Source organism: Panthera pardus, unplaced genomic scaffold, assembly GCF_024362965.1.
Source record: "Panthera pardus isolate Hobbes unplaced genomic scaffold, ASM2436296v1 HiC_scaffold_23, whole genome shotgun sequence".
NCBI lineage: Eukaryota > Metazoa > Chordata > Mammalia > Carnivora > Felidae > Panthera > Panthera pardus.
This window is the reverse complement of record NW_026526799.1, coordinates 267,766-289,681: the sequence shown is the minus strand read 5'-3', so window position 1 is coordinate 289,681 and position 21,916 is coordinate 267,766. Positions and strand designations below refer to the sequence as shown.

Sequence of the window (21,916 nt, the reverse complement as noted above, 5' to 3'; positions counted from 1 at the left end):
GGTGCGCAGCAGCACGTGGGCAGCGGAGCACGGCCCCGTCTGTGACCCACCAGGGGCACGCGGCCGAGAGTTTGCTGCTCGCCACGCTTCCCTAACGAGACAAAGTGCAGGTGCTGCCGCGGATGAGAGGGGCTTGAAGGGAAGGAGGGATGTTCTACAAGCTTCGGGTAAAAATCATGTGTTCCAGGCTGAACCACATCTTTGGAATTTTCCATTTTTCCCCTTTATAGCAAAGCTCTGTGTCTGCAGATTCCAGCAAATTGTGGAGCAAAACAGTCATTGTAGCTGAACGTCCAGAGTTAATGTTCGCAACGACATCTTCAATGTGCAAGTAATAAAAGGCCAGTCATGAGGCCTGGCAGAGGCATTAGCAAGACTCGAATGTCTCCTCCCCTGCGGTTTGGGCGTTCCCAAGCCTCCCTGTCTGGTGGGCTGGTGGGCAAAGCAGACTGGCCGGTTGTAGGGGCGTGGGGAGACGGGGAGCGGCGACACCCGAACGGAGAGAGCTGCGTTCAAGTCTTAAAGCTTCTGTGACCTGAAGCAAGACACTCGAGTGTCCACGCCTCGTTCTCCTGCCTCTAAAATGCACCCCCCCCCCCCCGCCCTGGGATCTGAGACTACACAGCAGCCCGAAAGCCTGCAGAGTCTGGTTCTCATTCTCACCCCCTCGCAGGGCCTCTGAACGAGTTCCTGTGCCCCGTTTCTCTCAACAAGGATAACCACTTCCACCTGCCTTTGCAATGTGTTCCTGGGATGAGGGACGCCTCCTGACAAGGCTGGGCTGCCTTGCACCCGCTGGATGAACACTTGAAAATGGACTCACCCCCCTCACCTCCCACTCCCCGGGGCTCGGAGCTGCGCCATCTCGCGGCTGCCTCGTTCCGGGGAGGGGGGTCCTGCTTTGCCCACGTTTTGCTTCACTCGTTCTCAAGGGCAGTGACGAGATCGGGGTCTGCTCAGTCTGGGTTATTTCCTGCCCCTTCTTCCACCCAGGCCGTTGAAATTAGCAACTCCAGCCATTCATCGCACGGAGGCCCAGAGAGGGGAAGGGGTTTGCTCAATGTCTCAGAGCAACTCATGGCAGCTGGGGTGCAAATCCTGGTGGTCTGGCTCCAAGTCTGGAAAGCCAGACCTGGGAGTCAGAAGATTAGGGGCCATGGGCTCAAAAGACCAGGATTCTTTAATTATTTATTGATTTTATTTCATTTTTGAGAGAGAGAGAGACAGAGCATGAATGGGGGAGGGTCACAGAGAGAGAGGGAGACCCAGAATCCGAAGCAGCTTCCAGGCTTTGAGCTGTCAGCACAGAGCCTGACGCGGAGCTCGATCCCACGAACTGCAAGATCATGACCTGAGCCGAAGTCAGATGCCCAACCAACTGAGCCACCCGTGTGCCCTGAGAGAATCTTTTTTTTTTTTTTTTTTTTTTTTTTTTAACGTTTATTTTTGAGACAGAGAGAGACAGAGCATGAATGGGGGAGGGTCACAGAGAGAGAGACCCAGAATCCGAAGCAGCTTCCAGGCTTTGAGCTGTCAGCACAGAGCCTGACGCGGAGCTCGATCCCACGAACTGCAAGATCATGACCTGAGCCGAAGTCAGATGCCCAACCAACTGAGCCACCCGTGTGCCCTGAGAGAATCTTTTTTTTTTTTTTTTTTTTTTTTTTTAACGTTTATTTTTGAGACAGAGAGAGACAGAGCATGAATGGGGGAGGGTCACAGAGAGAGAGGGAGACCCAGAATCCGAAACAGGCTCCAGACTCTGAGCTGTCAGCACAGAGCCCGACGCAGGGCTCGAACTCACGGACTGCGAGATCATGACCTGAGCTGAAGTTGGACGCTTAACCTACTGAGCCACCCAGGCGCCCCTAGAGAGACTCTTAAGCAGGCTCTATGCTCAGTGCAGAGCCCAGTGACCCTGGGATCACGACCCCGGCCAAAACCAAGAGGTGGATGCCACTGGCTCGCTGTGTCTTCTGCTTCTTTACCCCTGGAATGGAGACAGTTACGACCACCTCGTGGGACCGTGGGCACTGGACAGGATGACGGACAGGAAGCGCGTGCAGTCTCGGCCTCACAACCAGTAAAGACCCAAGTGACAACTGCTGGGCCTTAACAGGGATAGAGAAGGAGCACAAACGCAGCACGTGTGCGACCGTCAGACATCGAGCAGGACACACAACTCTTTGAAGGACCTAACATCATCCCATCATATAAACGTATTAGGTAGAGGAGCGCCTGCGTGGCTCAGTCGGTTGAGCGTCTGACTCTTGATTTGGGCTCAGATCGTGACCCCAGGGTTGTGAGATCGGGCCCTGAGATGGGCTCCTCGCTGAGCACAGAGACCCTCCCTCCCTCTCTGCTCCTCTCACCCTAGCGTGTGCGCGCGCTCTCAAAACAACAAAGAGCAAAAACGAACAAAACATATCAAATAGGGCCCCCCTTGTTAAAGGGGAAAGTGTGACTCAAGCCACCCTAGTGTCCTATGTAAATTATACCAGCTCGATAATCAGATTTTCTAGAAACGACCCCGAGATCGCAGAACTGGGAACACCCAGTGTGCTCGCAGAGGGCCGTTTGGGCAGGATTCATCAAAATTAGTGACGCACCTGCCCCTGGGTCCAGACATGGCAGCAGCGGCCGGGCTGGGCCGGGCTGGCGGGTCCCGCGGTACAGGACGCGCAGCTCACAGCTTGCGTAGGATGGGTGAGGTGGCCTGATGAGCGTTTCTGGGACCTTGCGGGGACACTTCGACTAGACCTGTGGGGACGGAGGCTGGAGGGGTGCGGCTCCTGGCGGCTCAGGGTCCGGGAGACCCACACGCTCACCCCAGCCCTGCCCTCCTCGCCCCCGCTTCTGAAGCTGCTTGACTCTTGCCTCAGGCCCCGGACTTCCCCCACTTCCCTGCACGGCCCCCGTCCCCCGTGGTTCGGGTCTAACTGACACGTCTGGTGTTGGCTTCCTCCTTTCCCACTCACTCCCCTTAGGAGGGGAGACGGGAATTCAGACGCTGACTCCTTTAGTAATAGCAACCGCAATGAGCTTTTAAAAAACAAAACAAAAAACTTTTGCTCTCTTTTTTTAACGTTTATTTATTTTTGAGACAATGCGAGAGACAGAGGGAGACGCGGAAGCAGGCTCCAGGCTCCCAGCCGTCAGCACAGAGCCCGACGCGGGGCTCGAACTCACGAGCCGCGAGATCACGACCTGACCGGAAGTCGGACGCTCAACTGACTGAGCCACTCAGGCGCCCCAAAAAACTTTTGCTTTCGAATAACTACAGATGTACAGAAGTTTGGGGAACCATACGGGGAGGTTCTACCCAGCTTCCCCCTAGGGCGACAGTGTATACCACAGCAGGACACTTTTTAAATGTGTAGCCATTGGGGCAAGGGCCTCGTACAAAAGGAAAATTTGGAGGCTCACACCTGGTCATTGCAAATCTGCTCCATTGTTCCCTGAAGGGCCTGGTCTTTCTCCGGGACTTTGCTCACTCAGAAAGTTCTCTTCATCAGCCAGAGCTCACTCAGGTGAGCTTAAGCCAAGATGGAATTTACCAGAAGGACACGGGGCTGCCCGAGTCTGCGGGGAGGCTGAGGAGAAGAGCCAGAGCCGGCACAAGGAGCAGGGCCTCCAGGACTCCGGGCCGGTCCCTCAGGGTTGCTCCCAGGGTGAGGAATGAATGCCCACTCCTTTGTTTTGTTTTTCCTGTCCCTCAGCGCCCTGCCCTTCCAGAACGGCTCTCTCCTCCTCTGGCCCGTGCACTCGGCCCTGCCCAGCTGGACTGTTTGGTTCTTGGGGTCAAGCTCTCAGTCGCCGTATTGTCCATAATACTTACCCGACGTAGGAAATCAAGAAGCATTATGAATGAATAAATTCTGCCAAAGGCAGTTAATCTATTTTGACCAAACTCTCTGACAGTCATACAAAACAAAAATGCGGGGAACCTGCCTCTTTTCTGACCCCCTCTCCTTAATGGCAGTGTCACAGCAGTCGGTGAGCGAGTTGGGCTTTTAGAGTCACTGACTCGGCGTCCCGGGAGCCCATGGACTTGCGGGGGGAACAGCCACAGAGGGTTTTAATTAGCGGGATGTGAAAAAAAGTCACTTGACCTCTCGGTGCCCTTCTCCGAAAGGTGGGATAACGAGCCGGGCCACCTGCTGGCTCCTGAGGCACTTGTCCTTAATGAGGCAGTGGGGGGTGGTGACGAGGGGCCTGTTGGGCTCCGGGGGAAGAGGAGGAAAAGGCCGGCGGAAGGCACTGTCGTCCTGGCGGTTCTTGTCTCCGGACTCCCCCTGGCGACCAGTTTCGTGGACCGTTTCTAGTACATTTTGAATGGATCGCTTTCCACAGGCGCCTGGGGGTTGCCTTTGCTAAGACACCGAACACGGTCCTCCCGAGGCAGGCGGTGGGTCCCTGCCGCCCCTTCGGCCCCGGCTTCTGCGCTTGTACCTCGGAGCCTGCACGTCCTCAGCAGGTTCCGTGGGGAAGCCTGGGCAACACGGCCGAGCACGGTTCTGGGGGCGTCTCCTTCAGCGTCCCTAGATCCCTGAAGGGCACGCAGGGGGACACGGGAGCCAGCTGGTTCTGCCGGGTCCCCGAACGCAGAGCGGCAAGGACGAAGCTTCAGCTCAACGGAGAAGCGAAGGTGCCCCAGTCGGACTGTCCCGTGCCGGACAGGCACCTGCCCAAGGCAGACGGCCTGCCACCAGCGATAGGAGCTGTGGGCCAGGGTTCTCGGGCGTAGACGCCTGACCCCTGAATCTGTCCCAGGTGGTTTGGGTGGGAAGGGCGTGGATGGAGGACGGTGCTTAGCGTCGGGTTCCCCCTTCCTCCAAAGCTGGCGCCAGGGTCTCCCAGGCTCCCCGGGAGCAGGGCGGCTGGGTGTGAGGCGCGGGGGAGCCTGGGTCCCTGCACCTGCTGCCCTGTCCGCCGCCCTCGCAGAGGTCCCAGCGTCCAGCCACGAGGTTCAGGAGTGCAGGGGAGCCAGGCCCCTGGCGCCCGCTGGCGTCCACCGAAGCAGGCCCCGCGCGACCCCGGAGTGCCAGCCACGGTTGCGTTTTCTGACCAAGGTGGCATCCTGATTGCGAGGGCTGGATAATCCTAGAAGCTTCCGGATGGCGGCAGCCTGGGTGTCCTCTGGCGCCCCAGCACCTGGTCAGCGGCCCCCTTGGGCCTTGGGGAGTCGCTCCCACGGGGGGCCGGGCTCCTGCTTGGACGCGGGCTGTGCTGCCGCCCTGGCCGATACCGCTGGGACTTGGGGAACCGTTCACGCAACCACCCTGCACAGCTGGGCCACCGAGGCAGCTGTAGGTGGCCGTCTCGAGGCTCTCCTCGCTGGAAGTCTCCGGAGCCGTGCCGCCCCCGTGCCAGCAAACGGATGCCCGTTTCCCACAAAATTCAGCTCCGAGTCAGAGTTTCAAAATAGAAATCACAACCAGATCCCAGCCGGCAAGGGAGTCTGGGAAATGTGGCCGTTAGTGGTCCAGCCTGCGTGGTTCGGGAAGGTATCACGGGAGCCCGTGCACGGGGTTTCCCGCAGAGTCACTGACTTTTAGCCTGGGAGGGATTCTACAGGGCAGGTAGGCCAACCTTCAGGACTGGTGAGCTGGGTTGTGCATTCAGAGCAAAATCATAGCCGGTTAGAGGCAAACCCACGCGTATGTGCTCGGCTTCCTCCCTCTGAACGTCCTACTCTGAGGACCGAATTCTGGATTTGCTTCCGTTTGAGCAGAATCCCTCGGGAGGCTGTTTTGAGACTGGAGGCCACTGTAGATCAGGGCGACACATGGGAAGTTTGTAGGGGCCAAGGCCCAGGGCGCCTGGGGTTTGGGGAGGGAAGGCCAGAGGTTAACGTATGAGCCTCAGATGAACGGCTCCCAAAGCGAACGCTCGCCCCTAAGCCTGAGCCGTCTGGTGCAGCCCAGGCTGCGGTGTTGTGAGCTGGGCAGACCCCGTGGCTGGCAGGACGGCTGCGCTGAAAGGGCCCTTTGGGTGTCTTAAGAGTGAAAAAACAAATCTGTTTTTATTACCATGTTAGAGGGTGCGACTGGGAGCCTCGCTGCCTTACTCTTCCTTTCCTGTGTAACCACCGGTGCCCAGCAGGAGCTCCGTCCTCGGCGGCTCGGCTTCCTCCGCTGGGACGGACAGAGGCCCCGCTGCTGCCCCCCAGAGGCTCCGCGTCGCGTCGCACCCACGCCGTCCCTCCCCAAAACCTCGCTGGGGTTTTGGGGCGCAAAAGGCGTTCTTCGGGCAGAACTGAGGGGGTTCCTGAAGGTTCTGTCGTGACCCGGCGGTGCCTGCGTTGGAGGAAGGGTGTCGGCGGGCCCGGCCCTCCCGTCTGGCGGGATAACTCCCCGCGGAGCCTGGAGAGAAAGCCCAACACTGGAGGGGTTCCAAGCCCCCTTCTCGCTGACAGTTTAGAGCTGATGAAATCCCAAGGGGAGTGTAGTTTCTGCGTCAGATCCCCTTACTCTCCCCGGATAGCTCTCCTGGGCTGTCCTCCGCCGCCCCCTTCTGGGCCTTTCCTGACTCCCCCCGCCCCTCCCCTCCCCCGGGGCGTCCCACCTTGTGTTTTCTTTTGCCCTGGTCAAATCCTCTCCACCCTGCCAGCCAGCGAGGGATCATAGAGCCCCCATCTCTGAACCTCAGGGTTTCAATCTGAGAAACAGGGCTAATATTACTGTATTTAACTTCACTTACGTATCTGGAATTCAGTTTGAATCTACTGAAGATTGCAAAGACTTTACGCAAACTGTCGGGCACCGTGTCTGAGGTATTTGATCAATGGCAGACGTTATTTTAAAGTGGACTCAACTTAGGCATCATTTTCCCTCAGAAACTTTGTCCCCCCAAGTGGGTTCATCTGTGCTTCAGACTCTGTGGGAATAATGCAGGGAGTACTGGGTATGGGTCCACACCGGGGAGACTCCTGGGGTGCAGAACAGTCCCCTCTGACTCCCCCGCAAAGATGTCTGTGTCCTAATCCCTGGACCCGTGCGTACCTCAGGGCAAGGGGATTAAGGTTGCTAATCATCTGACCTCGAGAAGGGGTGATTATCCCGGCTGATCCAGGCGGCCCCGGGGAATCATAATCTCCTTCTAAGTGAGAGAGGGAGGCAGGAGGAATCCAGGAGATGTAAGGCTGGAAGCAGAGGCCCCGGGGACCCCTGGGCCTTCAGGGTGCGTGCCGAGAAAGTAAGAACGGCCTTTAGAAGTTGGAAAAGCCAAGGAGATGGGTTCTCCCTTGGAGCCTCCGGAAACGGAAAAGCCAAGGAGATGGGTTCTCCCTTGGAGCCTCCGGAAACGGAAAAGCCAAGGAGATGGGTTCTCCCTTGGAGCCTCCGGAAACGAACGTAGTCCCGCCGACACCTCCGTTTTAGCCGGGTGAGGCCTGTGTCAGAACTCTGGCCTCTGCAGCTACAAGATAATGTAATCGTGTTGTCTTAAACCACTAAATTTGTGGTTGTTACAGCCACTGCTGAAGACTAACACAACCCTCACACACATTTTACAGCACGAATTGATCTACATTGCCATTGTTACCGTTCCGACTTTACCACTGAGGAAAGTGCAGCTCAGAGAATTTAAGTAATTTGCCCTAAATTGCACAGCCAGTAAGTAGTGTTAGATCTTTTGACGCAAATTACCAAAAACAAATTAAAACACCAATTGGCTTAAACTGTAAAGGGGTTTATTGGCTCACATAACTGAAGAAAAAAAAACTTTAGAGGAAGTTCTTGTGGAGAACAGGAAAGGCTTGATCCACAAGCTAAAAGGATTAACACGCAGGACCCAGGTTTTCTCCATCTATTCTGTTTTCCACACTCTTGTTTTCGTTCTTAGTTTCTGCACAGTGGACCCCGTGGCTCTGGGCTCACCCCCATGGTGGTAAAATGGCTGCAGCAGCTCCAGATGTCACAACCTTACTCCCCACGACTTCTAGAGGAGAAAAGGAAACTTCCCTTGTCAGCAAAAGTGTTGTGCTTTGTTGCTTTGGTTCCTGAGCCAGATAATGAGTCCAGTGGTGGGTCTGTGAATGAAGAGTGGGAAAGGATTGACTTGCCCAAAGGAAAATCATAGTAGTTGGGGCAGAAGGAACAGAAAATGGATAACAGATGTGCACGGTGCTGGCTGAGAAATACCCTATCCCCAAGGTTTCGGAGTTTAAACACTTTTGCCTCCTGGTACCACTGTTTTCTGGCTCTTTGGACACATTGTCAAAGGGCTTGTGTCCTGTCTAGACTAAGAGATCAGCCTGGAGCTGTCCTAACCTGCTCTGTGTGCCCAGCCCCAGCGCGGGGCCAGGCTGAGATCAGCCTCAGAGAAACGTTTGCTGTCCTGGGGCTGCTCTTTCCAGGAATACTACTCAAGCTGTACCTGCCTCTGATTCTGGAAGGGAGCTGCCCCGATACCCATGCTCCTGAGAAAATATAAGTACTTCGATAAGTACCTGACTTCGGCTCAGGTCAAGATCTCATGGCTGGTGAGTTTGAGCCCCGTGTCGAGCTCTGTGCTGACAGCTCAGAACCTGGAGCCTGCTTCAGATTCTGTGTCTCCCTCTCTCTCTGCCCTCCCCTGCTCACGAACTCTCTCTCTCTCTCTCTCTCTTTCTCGAAAATCAATAAAAACATTAGAAAATAATAAATACATAAAGCCAGTCTGAGCTGCATATTTCCTGTAGCTAGAAACACCCTAACTAGTGCCTTAGGGGGCTGCTACAAAGGTCTCAGTGAGATAAGGCGTGTAAAGCACTTCACTAGTTTGGACAGGTGTTAGCCATTATGATTTTTATTGGCACCTGTATTAGCACATCTATTGATGAGCTCCTCAAATGCGGGTACTTTCCGCTTCGCTATTCTGGAACGTGACAGATGATATTTAAATGGTGGTTGAACCGAACTGAAGTGTCCAAGGAACCAACCGTCCAAGAGTCAAGTTTCTACCAATTGAATTTTTAAATTCAAGTCATCTTTTGCAATTCACTAGGATAGCTTGCTGTTTACAGAATTCCTGTAGAAAGTTATTTTTTTTATTTTATTTATTTATTTTATTTTATTTTTTTAACGTTTATTTATTTTTGATACAGAGAGAATGGGGGAGGGTCACAGAGAGAGGGAGACACAGAATCTGAAACAGGCTCCAGGCTCTGAGCCGTCAGCACAGAGCCCGACGCGGGGCTCGAACTCACGGACCGTGAGATTGTGACCTGAGCCTGAGTCGGATGCTCAACCGACCGAGCCACCCAGGCGCCCCTAGAAAGTTATTTTTTAAAGAGTAATCCTTTCGCAATTTGAATCATTTATGTCTAACTTGCCTGTTGCACAAGTTTGGGAACCGTTACAGATGCACGATCGGGTGTCTTTCATTCATTCACGCATCCATTTGCTTACTCGAGGGGACTTTCTGGAGCTGCCGCCATGTGCCAGGCCCTGTGCCAGGAGAAAGGGAGGGAGAGTAAAAACCTGGTCCTTGTGTTCAGGGAGTCACGGTGCAGCGAGTGAACAGACAGTAAACCCAGAATTACAGCCCGGTGAGCTGGGTGCTAGGAGGGGCAAGCCCTAGGGGCTAGGGGGGCACGAAAGCAGGAGCCCAAGGCTGGGGAGCGGGACGCAGAGGCGAGCAGTGAATGCTTCACAAACAGGAGCCTCTACCGTTCCGAAAGGCCGGCCGGACGTCAGCCGGTCAATGTGCACGGATCCAGGTCAGATGCAGCTTGTTTCCAGGGAAACCCAGGGAAGCTCGTTCTGTATGGGAACGGTGTTGAGAGGACGGGACTTGCGTCAGGAGGTAAGACTGCGAGTGGGGGAGGGTCAGGTCCAGAAGGACCTCAACTGCTGTGGAGGAGATTCAGATTTTTATCTTGCAGGTACTGGGGGAGACTTTGAAGGATTTTCAGCCGACACGATCAGACTTGCCTTTCAGAAGAATATTCTGAGGGCTGTAAAGGGTGATCAGGGCAGCAGGGCAAGAAGACCCACTAGGAAATGACTATTGGGTTGAACCATATAAAACCCCTTTTGTTTAGGTCAGAACATGGCCAAATGTCATCAATTTGCTCCGGGTAAGAGATGACCCCAGCCCAAGCGGAGGCAGCAGTAAAGGAGGTATTTAGGGATTCTGACGCAGTAGGACCTTATGGTTTCTTTGATGACGGAGGAAAGAACAGAGCCTGTGCCTGGAGTAGGAACAGGTATGAAGTGAATTTGGGAACGAGAAGATTTCCTTCAACCATAAATCCGCAGCTGAGCCTGGTGGAGTCACTCCTTTGGGGACGGTGACACGGTGAGTCTGGGGCTGGCTGGGTTGGCCACTGGGCCGCATCATCTTCACCACACTGTGGATACTCCAAGAAGGTTTCTACCAGTTCCCTGACGTGGCCCCAAAACAGAGCACCACAGGGCGGGGGGCCTCCCGGAGGCCGGACATCGGACTCCAAGGGGTGGGCAGGGCTGCGTCCTCGGGGGGCTGGGAGGGACAGCCTGCTCCTGCCCCTGGTCTCCTGGGCGTGTCGAGGCACCACCCCAATCCCGCCTTCATGCTCACGCGGTGTTCTCGGTGTGTGAGTCCCGCTTTTTCACGTGGCCGCCTGCCTCTGTGTGTCCGTGTGCCTACGTTCTCTCCTTAGGACCCCAGCCATTGGACTAGGGCGCACCCTACTCTGATGGGATCTCTTCTTAGATAATTCCACCCGCAGGGGCTCCGTTCCCCCATAAGTTCACATGCTGAGGCACCGGGGGCTGGGACCTCAACGTATGCACTTGGGAGGGACACGATTTAACCCATAACAGTATTTATGAGGGTTATGCTCCTCCTCATTTTACTGATGGTAATTCTGTCTTTTCCTTTAGGAGAAATAGTCACCTTTCCTATTTATTTTATATCTTATCACAGTTGCAAGGAATAGTGTTCTGCAAGACTTCACTGACCGTCTTTACCACATACTGGCAATAGACAGGGGCTTTTGTGAGTTTCTAAAACGTTTTAATGTGTGGTCTAACCTTAGCAGCTAAGGGGAGAAGCCCTTCACTGCATCCCACTTGGCCACATGGGCAGAACACACAGTGACCGGCCCCCGTGTACAACGGCCCCTTCTGATCTCATGGGCTGCGGCCGGCAGTCAGACTCGGCACCGGCTTCCAAGGTGAGCCACGGATGACAGGTGTTCTTGCGCATCATGGCTTTGGTTTCTCAAGATACGGCATTTGTTTTGGAACTCTGGACAACCGAAGAGGCTCTCCGTGTGTAGAATTAAAACGTAGATTGGAAGAGCAAGCAGGACTCAGGACTCAGGGACTGAGAGGCCATCCTGAGAAGATTCAGAAAGGTGTGGGGGCCTCCACTCCCCCCCTCACAATAAGTGAAACTGTGCCAAGCCACAAAGCTGCAGATGGGTAAAAAACTGGCCTCTAGAACCTCACAGACTCACACTTGATAGGTGACCTGGTTTTAGATAAGAGATGGCTTGGTTACTAAACGGGAACTAAACGAAATCAGGTGCCTTGTGATATGCTGCGGTAAAATGGACACATCACTCATGCAGCCTTCCTGCCAAAGGCACATGGGCGACATTTAATCCTAAAGAAACAGCTGGGCGAGCCCACGGGGGGCCGTTACTGTTCAACTGTGTCGGTGCCGTAAAGGAAAGTGAAACAGAGGGAAAGTTCCAGATTACGGGAGACAAAAGAGATGTGACATCGAAATGCAATGCTTGAGCTTAGATTGGATCCTGGATTATTAAAAGAAGTTTCTAGAAAGGACAATATTGGGACAGCTGGCAAATTTTGAATATGTGTTATCAGTTACAGAATAGCGTTATAAAATGTTAACTTGCCTGAAGGTGATCATGTCTCTGTGGCTGCGTAAGAGACTTCCTTGCTTTTAGGAGATACATGGTGCAGTTTTTAGGGCTGAGGGCTTGTCATCTGTGTAATTTACTCTCGGGTGGTTCAGGAAGAATGAGAATAAGAAATCACGAGGGTGGGTGACTATACTTAGCAATACTCTATTGTTGCTTGAAAGTTGCTAAGAGAATAGATCTTAAAAGTTCTCACACAAAAAAGGGAACTATGCGAAGTGATGGATGTGTTAATGAACTTTACAGTAGTGATCATTTCCAAATATATATGTGTATCAAATCGTCGCATTGTACACCTTACATTTTCACAGTGTTATACGTCAATTACACCTCAAGCTGAAAAATAAACAAGTGCCCCAAATATTGGGGATCTTATTGTGCAATATATAGATACATAGAGAGAGGTAGAGCAAACGTAACGAATGTTAGCACTAAATAAATCTAGGTGACGTGTGCAAGAAAGTCTATTGCAACTTTCTCATAACTCCTGTGTCCTTGAATTATTTTTTCTCAAATAAAACGTTTAATTAAAGAAAAAAACGGATGATCCTGCCCAGGACGCCGATGTAGCGCCAGACATCTTCGTAGAACGGAAACTTGAAAAAAATGTGTTGTGCAAAATTGTCTTGAAGAATATGGATGTGGTTGGAAAAAATGCTTGGACTGATGCAGAGAGGTGAGGTTCCCACGGGCCGGCTGAAGGATCAACGGACAGTTCCTGTCAGCGTTTGGCCTGTTAGGGGAGGCCCTCTTCTCTTTCCCTGTCAACTTCTTCATGTCTCTTCTAAATAAAAACTGAATACATATTTTCTAAATGTTGAAAGAAGAACCAAATTACTAGCTTTTCTTTTTAATCTGGTACTGCCCGTTGTACAACCTTGAACAAGTCATTTCATTCATTCCACAAACATTTATTTGGTACCTACTCTGTGCCAGGCACTATTTTAGATGCTGGGGACGCAGCAAGAAATAACACGGATAAGGCATGTGCCCTCGTGGAGGGTATAGGCTAGTGCTATGTGGCAGACACTGGGGGTTCCCAGTCTTACGGTTATTTCCTCTTCTTCCTTGCTAATGAAAACTCCAATTCTGTCCAAAAAGCAGTGTGTGAGGGAGAAAAAGCAACGAACATTACTACAGATTGGGAGAAAATATTTTCAAACCACATGTCTGACAAAAGACCACATTTTGACTTTACATTTAGAATGTATAAAGAACTCTCAAAAGTCAATAGAAAAAAAAAGAAAAGAAAAAAAATCACTCTAATTACAAAGTGGGCAAAAGACATGAACAGGCATTTCACCAAAGAAGATACAGAGATGTCAATTAAGCACATGAAAAGGTATTCAGTTTCACTAGACCTTAGGGAAATACCGATTAAAGGCACGTGAGCTATCACTTCACACCTATCAGAATGGCTAAAATAAAAAATAGCGACATCACCAAACACTGGCAAGAATGTAGAATGGATCACTCATATGTGGCTGGTAGGAACGTAAAATGGTACAGTCACTTCAGGAAAGTTTGGCAGTGTCTTTAAACACAAAATATGCAATTACAACTCCACAGTTGTATTCTTAGGCATTCATTACAGAGAAATAGAAACGTACGTTTATACAAAAACTTGCACATAGGTGCTCACGGCAGCTTTATTCATAATAGCCCCAAATGGGAGACAGCCCAAATGTTTTTCAACGAGGGATGGATAAATTGTGGAACAGTCGTACGAGGGAATACTACTCAGCGATAAAAAGGAACAAGTTAATGATACAACAACCTGGATGGACCTCTAGGGAATGATGCTGAGTGGAAGAAAAAAAAAAAGCCTAGGGTGCCTGGGTGGCTCAGTTGGTTGAGCATCCAACTCTTGATTTCCACTCAGGTCATGATCTCACAGTTCGTGAGTTCAAGCCCTTCGTCGGGCTCTGCACCGACAGCATGGAGGCTGCTTGGGATTCTGTTTCCTTCTTTGTCTCTGGCCCTCCCCCGTTTGCATTGTCTCTCTCTCAAAATAAATAAACTTTAAAAAAAAAAAGTCAATCCCAAAAGGTTATATACAGTACGGTTCCATTAGTATAACATTCTTGAAATGTCAAAATTATAGAAATGGAGAACAGATTCGTGGTTGAGCAGGGGCTCAGGAATGACGGAGCGCAGCCTAGATGGAAAATGGGTGTGATTATAAAGGGGCAACAAGAGAGATCCTTGGAAGCATTCTGTATCTTCAGTATGGCCATGGTCATTCGAGTCTACACGGGTGATAAAACCACGTACACCTGGCAAAGGAGTGGACGATGTAAGACTGCTGAGATCTGAATGAGGTCAAAGGAATGTATCAATGTCAATTTCCTATTTTGATTTTGTACTGTTACATTGGGGAAGACTGGGTGAAGACTATGCGGGTCTCTATTACTTCTTACAACTGCATTTAAATCTATAATTATCACAAAGGTTTTAAAGTGGGTGAATTGAATCTCAATAATTTTTTTTTTTTTTTAAGAAAGGCAGTGTGTCCAGCCACAAACACATGGTGATTGATCTAAGTTAGTTCTTCTCAGCAAGACATTCAGAAAATGGGAGTGTGTTCCTGGTTGTTACCATGGTGGAGGCACACTTTTGGCAATTAATGAATGTTAGATTACCTGCGCTCCACAGGACAGAATTGCACAAGAATCAGACAACCTCCCCCACTGAACACACTCCCAGATGTTTAGGATGGGACACACACACACACACACACACACGCACAAATAATAACACATTTGCTACAATTATCTGAGCCTAAAAGTTAACCCCATTTACAAATAAAAGTAATTTGGGTATAGTTTTAATGTACCCTGAATTATTGCAGTGACAGAGAAGTGACTCTGCCTAAATCAGCTCCCTGAAAAAGGGTATGAACAATAGGTATGAGATACCAACCAGATCATGACGGACTAAGTTAAACATGTAGACTTGTTCCTCCATTTGAACTGAGTCCAAGTCCTGAGGCACCTGGCGGCTGGATAATGTTGGGTAAGTTACTTAACTCTGAGTTTATCATCATGAAAAGGGAGATTACAATAGCACTCATGTCCTGGGTTCTTTTTGAGAAGATTGTCAGTCATCCAGACAGGAAACGTTCAAATCTAGCCCCCAGTGGTAGCAGGGGAGTCTGGTTGGAGAGGTGAATAAACTCATGGCCAGGTCTTGGGTCATGGATCAAAGGTACAGAGGTCAAGGATGACAGGCGGGTTTCTGGCTTGGGCAACTGGGTGGATGGTGGTACGTTTAGTGAGACAGGCAGTACAAAAACAATAGTGGGTTTTAGGGGGGAAAGGAGGAGTTCAGTTTTGGAGATTTTGTCTGGGGTGTCTGTGGACGAGTCCAGTAGGTACTAGTATACACACCTCTGGGCTTCGGAGATGTGTTTGGGTTATAGGTGGACTGGGAAGCATCAGTATGGAAGGGAAACGGTGAGGTGGGTCAGGGAGCTCAGAGAAGGGGCGCAAGAGCAGGGCCCTGTTTATTCCCCGACGTTCAGTAGCTGGGCGGAGAAAGGGCACCCCTCAGGACAGGAAGGCTGGAGAACCGAGGTCAGCACGTGCAGCCACGCGACCTGGACCCGGCAGTTCCGGGGGTGGGGGCCGTAGCGGGGGGGGGGGGGGGGCGGGCGAGGGAGGCAGGACGAGCCCATGCAGCCCTTTCCGGGGCCCTGGCTGCCACAGGCTGGTACGGCGGTCGAGGGGGCCAAGAGCCCGAGGAGCGGAGGCGGAGGGACGCAGGGAGAGACCTCGCTCCGCAGTCGGCCGGGCCGGGGCTCCTGGAAGGCGCGCGGGCTCCACCTGAGCGCCCAGGTGAAGCCAGGCCAGTGTGCAGGGCAAGGCGGCTTTCCTGCGCCTGGTGTCCCGGGGTTTCCCGGGATTCCCCACGGGAACCCGCATGCCGCTCGACCCCACACGCCCAGTAGGACACCCGAGGCGGCCACAAGCCTGTAACTCCAGCTCCGGGGCCAGGAGAACCGCCTTCCGGGAGCCCCGCCCCCTTGTCTTTCTTTGTTTCCTCGTCCGAAGATCTCGCGACAGTTGGGCGGCAAATCCCGCGAGCGCTGGCCGGCCCGGCGCTGCGGCTCTCGCGGTGTTTGCGCGAGACTGCCCCTTTCCTGCTCCCCCGCCGGCCCGCCCGCCTTCCTCCCTCTCCCCGCCCGGCCTCCCCCGCCTTCCCCCGCGGGCCCCCTCCCCGCAGGGATACTATGGTCTCCGGCGATGGACGCCCCAGCTGCAGGTCAGTTTCCGCCCGCGGCCGCGCTTCCCCGCTCCGCTCGCCCGGGCCTGGCCGGCGGGCCGCGCGCCCCGGGCCCGCTGCCTTCGCCCCGGCCGGCCGGCCTGCGCGGGGCCCGCCGCTTGCCCGAGGCCGCTGCTCGGCGGCTCCGGGGTCGGGAGGGGCCGCCTGCCTTCCGGCCGCCCCCGTCCGCGGAGCCGGGGTGGGGGCGGGGTCTCCCTGCCGGGGGCTCGCGCCTCAGCGGGTGGACCCCCGCCGCTCGGCTGAGCCCCTCCCTGTGCCGCGGGCTCCGGCCCGGAGTGGTGGTGGGGGGAGGGGGAAGCGGTCAAGGCCGGGCTCCGGTCGGCCGGTCCCGGAGCACCCACTGCGGCGCGGGTCCCCCCCCCCCCCCCCCCGTTTTCGTCCTCCACGGGGGAGGACGCGCTCCCGCTCCCACAGTGGGCCGGGGTGCTAACGCCGAGGGTCCTGCCCACCCACCGCGATGAGTCTGCACAAAAGATCCGCAGGCTCTGCTCCCGGGAACGGTGCGAGCTGGGAACGCTCCGCGGAGACCCCCGGGTCTCTGACTTCTTGGTTCGCTTCACTCTCCTTTAGGGGGAAATTCTGTTGTTCGTTTGTACTTTGGGTCTGCAGACCTGGCAGGGTCTTACCGGACAAGTTTCTTGTTTTCGTGTGGTTTTGATTTTATCCATGTTGCCCAACACTCTGTAAAAATCTCTTTCGATTATTTGAAAAAAAAAAAAAAAACAACACAAAAAAACAACCAAAAAACCCCAACCCTTGTCATTGTGGCGTTCTCAGAGTGTTCTATCTGTACTTAGCATTTTTCAGGACAGGGCCTCCCCCAAACAAACGCCTGTACATCATTTAAATCATTCTTATTTCTCCTCTCTGGATATTCTTTGTTGCCACCTTTCGGGAGTTCGTTACTTCACCTGTTTTTATGTGACAAGAATCATGCTTTGAACTTTGTTGTCCAATACAGTGGACTCTAGCAGTGCGTGCTTATTTAGGTTGAAATTAATTAAAATTAAGTTTTAAAATTCATTTCCTCCATGGCTATGGCTGCATTTCAGGTAGCCACATGTGGCTGATTGGCTCCCTTATTGGACGCTGCAAATATGCAACGTTTCCACCATTGCAGAAGATTTTAACGGACAAAGCTGGTTTCTGTTTGTTTTCACTTTGCATTAAGGTACTTAGTAGCTGTGTTTCATGAAACTATACTTTTTTTTCAGGATACGCCTTTGAGTACCTTATCGAAACATTAAATGACAACTCACGTAAGAAGTTCTTCAATGTACCTAGACTTGGAGGCACCAAGTATGGTAATGTTGCTTAAATTTTCGGGGTGGGGGGGAGGGATTTAGTTTCCAATAATAAAACTGCATTTGTTAAGCTCAGCTGAAGAAATTTTAAATTTACTCCCACCATGTTGTAACAGGTAAGCCTACACATACCTGTAACATTTTAAAATCTCCTGTTGGGACTTTTGTTTGAGGGAGGGTATAAGTCCATACCTTAACTTCTCATTTCAAAATGTAAGTTCATTTAGCAGTGGGTTTTTTTTCCGCAGAGAAACTATTTAAAAAAAACCACAAAACCTGACTGATGATATTCTATACCTATCATACCCATGCTTTAGTTTTTCGCGTGAACAGTGCCCACCATTCTTTACCTGCTGTACTTGAATCGGAACCGTCAACAGGGCCCGCTGACGTGAGTTGTTCTCCAGGGCATGGCTTGCCCTGGCCTGTGCACCGGCACCGTTGCCAGACCTTTGCAGGTGCCTGACCACGGTCAGACCCTTCACTGAGAGCTCAGAAGACTGAATTTGCCTCAACCCTAGGGTATCTGATGGAAGTCTTGACTCTATGGACAATTGAAAACTGAACCAGCCAATGAAGAGAAGACCTGTTTGGAAGAGTGGTTTTTGTTTGGATTTTTCAGTGAAAACTACTGAAAAGATAAATGCGAAATCTATTGCAGTGCATTTTGGAGGGAGCTTTTCTTTTAATCTTTTCTTCTTATAGTCTTTAAGAAGATTGCTTTTGTGATTTTCCTGTAGATTTTGATGTGTCTAAATATTGTAGACTGCCACTGGCAGTTTTTCGTGTCCATCATGAGAATATTTCAATTTTTGGAGAAGAAACCTGTCTTAGAACCAGGTTGCCTTTTAAAAATAAAAGGTTCTCCAAAATGGGAGCAGTACCCTTTACCTTACATCTTTGGGTGCGGTGGTTTGTATTAGGAGAGGCTGGTGGTTTTCTTAGTGTCATATGTCTTTAATTCACATTTCTTTTATTCTTTCAGTGATGGTGAATTTTTAAATCCTGAACAGGGAACAGCTAAAGTGCTTATGTATAAGAAAGATCTTCTGTTTCCCTTTACTTTCAAATATCTAGTGATTCTGGCCTAGAAGTTTCTTAACCCATATTTTATAGCTTAATGATTGAAAGAACATATGTGCGGATATTTTAAAAATTAAGTATGAATTCTTTCTGTGGATAATTTGTGGAAATGTGCCCATTTGAAAACGGCCTGTATTTCCAAAATGCAGACAATCAGTAGGAAACTATCAAAAATAACTAAAATGTTTTGAAAGAGAATGGTTAATAACACAAAAGCTAAATTTTCTCTGGAAAATAAGTTTTCGTGGCCATCCGGATAACTGAGTTCCAGAACACCGAGGTGTTTATAACCATGAAAAAAATAATAAAACACCTGTAAATACAAATGCCTTCAAAACAGAAATTTGGTTTTTATTTCCATGGGATTAAAGTTCTGTTTTATTCATGGAGTGGTTATTAGGAAAGGTTTATTAATAATTAGTACCTTCTTAGTCCTCACTTGGGGGAATAAAATCGGAAAGAAGTGACTTGGGAAGAGAGGAGTCGCTTCAGTGGAGGGTTGTTTTGCTTGTTTATCATCAGAACAAAGAGGCTTTGTTGCACTTCTGGAGGGACCATGTTGGATGGCCTTCCAGAGATGTGCTTAGGGGACCCCGCTTCGTAGTCACCGGGGTTTGGGACCACAGTCTTCTCTGCTCCTGTCCCTCATTCTGATGCCTGCCAGGTGGAGAATGACAGCTGTAATGACTTAACTCTTGCGAGCCCCTCTCCTGAGCTGAGAACCTGCTGTACAGTGACTTCAGCAAACAGGTGGTTTCTCCCGTGTGACAGGAACTCTAGATTTGGGCAGACGGGGACCTTACAGCACCAGTGCCAGCAAGGATCCAGGCTTCTTTTTTTTTCTGTTTTGCCTTCGTTGTTTTGGTCACAAAGAGCCACTGCATCTCCAGACGTTGTCCATGTCCTCGGCAGCTTGAAGGGCAGCAGAGGGAGAAAAGCCCTCTGCTTTTGCCTGTATCTCCTTGGCCAGGTCGGTGGCCGCTGTCCACTTCGGGGAGGCTGAAGGTCGGAACAGGTGGCTTTCCAGCTTTTACAGTAGATGCGGCAAGGGAGAAAGGGTTGAAGTGGTTGGGGAGTGAGCCAGCCTGGTTTCTTCTTACTCGGTCTGTCTTTCCATAGAGCACAACATAAATGACTTCACTTCTGTGGGGGTTTTTTTGTTTTATTGCCGTTTGATCTTTTTGCTTCCCAGGTTTATACTCATGGTGTCTTTATGGAAGTGGACACGTCCTACACATTGATTTCACTTCGATCTTCTATAAGTTCCTTGGCAAATCGCCTTTTTAGTGATTGGGAGCTGCCTGTCAGGCGCTCCGATGCCTACAGCCTTCGAGATTTTGAGTAACTCTGTTACATAGATCTCTGGATGTTTCCAAGGAGGGGAGAAATCACTGTTCCCTGGGACAGTCAGACTGCTTTCTGAAGGAACTAGGACTTGAATTAATACTGAACAGACGGGTCATGCAGGACAGTCAGCACATAGGGAGTGAGAACGGTCAGCCGTTAATAGAACAAACGGAAGGGGAAGTGTTGAGGAAGGGGGAGGACAGTGCAAAGACTGGCCTGGCGGTGGTGAGCGTTTCAGAGCGGCCGTCGCTGAGCACGGGGTGTTTGGCTGGAGTAGAGCCCCAGGCCCCTTCTTTATTTCAGGCCAGCTCATTCACCCTCTTGCCCTTCCTGACTGCTTCACTACTGTCCTGTAGTAGAGCCGAGGCTTACTTTTCCACATCCCAACCTAGCCTCTGAAAAAGCCTATTTTTTAGGAGAGTTTTTATTGTTTATAAGAAACTAGATTGGGTATGAGAAACGCAAGAAGACAACACTTCAGGCAGTGCAGAAACTGTCATTTTAACGTGCGGGTACAGATACATATAAATGTGCTACTTTTAAGAGAAATACGGCGTGTGTGGTTTCGTAGCCTTTTTTTGTTTGTTTACTTGCTGTATCACGAGCATCTTTCCATGCCTTGGAATACGAGTATCCCTTGCTATCTGATCCTCTGGTTTCTGAGTCTGGGAGCGTGAGTTCAGGTAGCAAGGATACCTATACTCTTCAGCAGCCTCCGGCGGCTGCACCGTACTGCCTGTGTGAATGCATAATAGTTTGGTGAGCTTCTCACCAGCTCTTCCCTATTTAGAAATAAAGCTGCTGTGTGTGTGTGTGTGTGTGATATTTAAATTTTGATGCAAGCTTGTCATTAGCTTCATTGGTTTGAAAGTGTGCCATTCCCTTCACCTTCATCAGCATTTTTCTTTTTCGCTGTGTACTGCGTGTTCCAGGCTTTACCCTTGACTTAAGGAACAAAAACTCAAGGAAAGATGTGGTTTCCACACATCCAAAGACGAAGGAAGAAAGCCGTCAGTCACTTGAAGGCTGCCAGTCTTTTTATCTGTGTTTCTTTTTGAATGTCACTTGAAGGCTGCCAGTCTTTTTATCTGTGTTTCTTTTTGAATGTGTACCCTCTAGTCGTCTGTCTCTGTAGCCACCTACTCATTTTATGTGATGCCCAGTGTAGCCGCGGCTGGTCGTTACATGATGATTGTTTTACCAGCCAGTTAAGACTGTACCTGTGGCTGACTTCTTCCGCCTATAGTTTTAACCTAGCTTGGCTGGCTTGTCACAGGTCTGTTGCTGGAGTAGTTCTCTTGCTAGAAGGGGCACAAGTCCGTGTTTTCTGATCTTGTCTCTGCACTGGACTCTGGAAAGGGCTGTGAGTTGGGTTAGCGGCAAAATAGTTTGCTTGTAAAGTTTACACACGGTGCGGAACTTTCTGAGGGTTACTTTTACCTAACGTGACTCTACTGTTCAGGGTCCAGCTGCATATTCACTCCCCCTCCACATTTTGTCCGAGGGCCTGTTGATTTTAACTTTGCTTTTGTTGACGTTTTGTGTTCTAGATTTGGCCTTTTAGGTGGCACAGAACAGACCCCTGCTACCTCAAGTGAAGAAAGATTTATCGTAATAGTGCAGAGCTCCCTGGCTGGTGAAAGGTGGCTGTATCTGAAGAAAATGCACACGGGCCAGAATTGAGGAAGTTCTTTCTTTATCTCCAATCTTCTGCCCCCTCTGCTTCATTGCAACCCAGCGTCCTTTGCCCGCTAACTTGAGATGTGGCCCCAAATGGCAGCCTCAGTCTCTAGCTTAGCTCTTAACACCTTTCTGGTCACTCTGTGTCCTGATTGCAAATCCCTGGGACAGGGACATCATTGTCCTAGGGTATTTTTTTCTCCTCAGGCTGTGGGTCACTGACCTGTCCGGCCCTGGCTCTCGCTTGCGTGCAGCAGCCAGGGAGGTCCTGGGACACAGGGCCGTCCGTGCCACGGGTGGCGGTTTGCACAGTGTCACAGAGCATGTCTGTTAGGTTAGCAGCTGGTGCCAGGTTGTGTGC

At 51.1% G+C, this 21,916-nt stretch overlaps 1 protein-coding gene and 1 long non-coding RNA gene across 2 annotated transcripts in view; both read left to right on the top strand.

Annotated features, from left to right (window-relative positions):
- Positions 1 to 9,722: 9,722 nt before the first annotated feature.
- On the top strand, positions 9,723 to 12,242 carry LOC109273594 (uncharacterized). Its single transcript, XR_002083150.2, has 2 exons — positions 9,723 to 10,284; positions 10,851 to 12,242. It is a non-coding gene; the product is annotated as an uncharacterized LOC109273594 (long non-coding RNA).
- Positions 12,243 to 15,985: 3,743 nt separating this feature from the next.
- The window catches only part of IREB2 (iron responsive element binding protein 2), a 46,922-nt gene continuing 40,991 nt past the window's right edge, over positions 15,986 to 21,916 (top strand). The window contains exons 1-2 of the mRNA XM_053888589.1: positions 15,986 to 16,120; positions 17,356 to 17,445. Of these exons, the coding sequence (XP_053744564.1) occupies positions 16,102 to 16,120; positions 17,356 to 17,445 (109 nt within the window). The 5' untranslated portion in view covers positions 15,986 to 16,101. The remainder of the gene's footprint in view (positions 16,121 to 17,355; positions 17,446 to 21,916) is intronic.